A 2451-nucleotide genomic window follows, 5' to 3' on the forward strand; every position below is an offset into this window, starting at 1 on the left:
TATGAATCCATATATGATCCATACATAATCTTTTTTAGCTGGGTATAATTAGAATAATTAAATCCAAAGCTATATGAAAATTAATAAAATTGTATTTATTTAATAAAGGTGGGTTAAAAACTATCTGATTTCAATATTAAATATCTTATATGGGCAATTTCGTGTCGAGTGACCCAAGTCAAAAAATAATTTATGTATAAAACAGTAGTATTAATTTCAATACAATGATTCCAGACCTAAACGCGCAAATAGTTTAAAAAATATTGAAAGTTAAGATTTAACTCAAATAAATCTAAATACCCAGCTAAAAATGATAATATATGGGACCATATATGTTCATATATGAAGCTCCATATATGTTCGGATCCGAAAATTGGCGATATATGAACATATATGATCATATATGAATATATATGATCATATATATTCATACATGTTCATATATTTCCATATATATTTATACATTCCGCCTAAATTATTTTTTGTTTATATATAAAAAATGCATTGAATGTATGTTTGTAAACATGTTTATTCAGTTTAATGTTAAAAAAAGGTACATAGAATCTTATTCTTATATATTTAATTCAGGTATTTAAGGTTCCGTGTTATAGAAATAAGTTATGTGGTATACATGAAAAAAAATATAAATTAAAATATATACGAACATATTTGTGTTAACTTATATATATATATGTAACTGTGTAGGGTATTAGAATTTGTCCTTAAGAAAATAAAATCTTAGTTCATAATTATGGAAATTCCAGCTGGGAAAACATTTCATGTAAAATAAAATATGTATATAAATTCAGTCTTATTTAATTAACTTCATTTTAAATTTGATTTTCCCACTTGCTCTTAAACTTACTTTGCTCACATTGTTTTTTTATGTTGTCTTTTGATTTCTCCTATTTTCTGGGTCATGGTGCGGTTAATTTCATATGGAGTTTGCGGGGTCCATCCTCTTTTTTGTGAATATTCGGTACAGAAATCTAAACAATTATAAAAATATCAAAATTTTAGTAAAAATTTATTACTTGTGGCTTTTAGTTATTACCTGTTAAAGCTTTCCGAGCTTCACCGTTCAATGCACCGTATTTTTGGTTTCTCCTCTCTTCCCCTTGTGCCTTTGGGGGTTGGCCAGAAAGTGTGCATGTTAAAATGGCTTCCAATTTAAAAACACCCTCAATAAGACGTCTGGCCAGATGAGATGCCTTGAAAGATGATCCTAATGCACTGTCATAAACAATTTTCCGACAATAAATGTTATCTTTTAAGTGAACCATCTGAAAATATAAATTCAATAAAAATGCGTTAATATAAAAGTAATACTTAAAAAAACTTTTGTTATAACTAAAAACAAAAAATTTGTTTTTCTAGGTAACATGGCAAATATAAATTGTGAATATTTTAATTTTTATTTGTCATGTTTTTATAGACTTTTTAAATTATTTACTGATATACTTACATCTTCTTCATAATTTTTTCCATACAGCTGAGTGCAACCCATTTCAATTGGAGGATTAGCTTCAATTGGAGAAATAATCACTTCACTTTCATTTGGATTTGTTATTTCGTTTAGCCTCGACACAACAGGTTGTTCATCATTTTCAGCATCGTTAGATCCCACAGAGTTTTCTTCACTTATTCGTGTTTTGGTTTCTTTCTGCGCTGTTATTTGTTCCAATTTTTGTTGTAGTTCTTTTAATTTATTGCGCAATTCTTGTTCACTATTGGTCTAGATTAATTAAAATGTGTTTATAGTTTTTTATATTTATGAAATTAAAAAGTGTAGGTACTTACTGTTTTCTCCATATAAATAGATGATGTTGCGTTTTCCTTCTTCACTAGTTTGTTTGTTTGTTTGTTTGTTTTTGCAACAAACGTTTGCTTTCTTTAGTTTTTACTGCGATACATAATGTAAACAAATTTGAAACAATTAGTTTTTTACATCTTAACTTAAATATGTATATGTACTTACAAACTTTTGGCATTGTGTTATTTTATTATTTTTAATATTGCGTGGATAGTTTAACAATGTTGCTAATTTATTTTCGTATATACGCGATTGAAAGAAGCGGGTAAATGGATGTATTTTGTTGGCTGATCAATTGTATACTGAATATGAATGACAATGAATGTACATAATTATTAAGGATTATTTTCTTTTGAACAAAGAGGTCCATAGATTGAAATTGATTTTTACCTAATTTTGTCAATTATTAAGAAAATAAAAAAGGATAACAAACAATTTGTAAAATTTCCAATAACAGGAAGTGGTTTTCGCGATTTTTTACACGCAAGAAAATAATAACAATAAAAAGCATGTTTCGGAGAATTATTTTTTAAATTTTCAAAAGTGCACGTGTGAGCAAAATTCTTGCAATTCTACCTACATTTTAAAATATTTATGGGCACACGTGCAAGTGTAATAAAATAAAAGGTTAAAAATAT

General features: G+C 26.9%; 1 protein-coding gene across 1 annotated transcript; it reads right to left on the reverse strand.

The window, feature by feature from the left end:
• Positions 1-870: 870 nt before the first annotated feature.
• On the reverse strand, positions 871-1831 carry LOC119604932. The gene is made up of 4 exons (XM_037957839.1): positions 1801-1831; positions 1466-1735; positions 1055-1283; positions 871-989 (listed from the first exon to the last, which is right to left on the reverse strand). Exons 1-4 carry the CDS (start codon positions 1810-1812, stop codon positions 871-873), a joined length of 630 nt encoding a protein of 209 aa, XP_037813767.1. The 5' UTR covers positions 1813-1831.
• Between the last annotated feature and the right edge of the window lie 620 nt (positions 1832-2451).

This window comes from Lucilia sericata, unplaced genomic scaffold (genome assembly GCF_015586225.1).
Source record: "Lucilia sericata isolate MDLA Ls3-8-SP2 unplaced genomic scaffold, ASM1558622v1 Contig000444F_arrow, whole genome shotgun sequence".
Classification (NCBI taxonomy): domain Eukaryota; kingdom Metazoa; phylum Arthropoda; class Insecta; order Diptera; family Calliphoridae; genus Lucilia; species Lucilia sericata.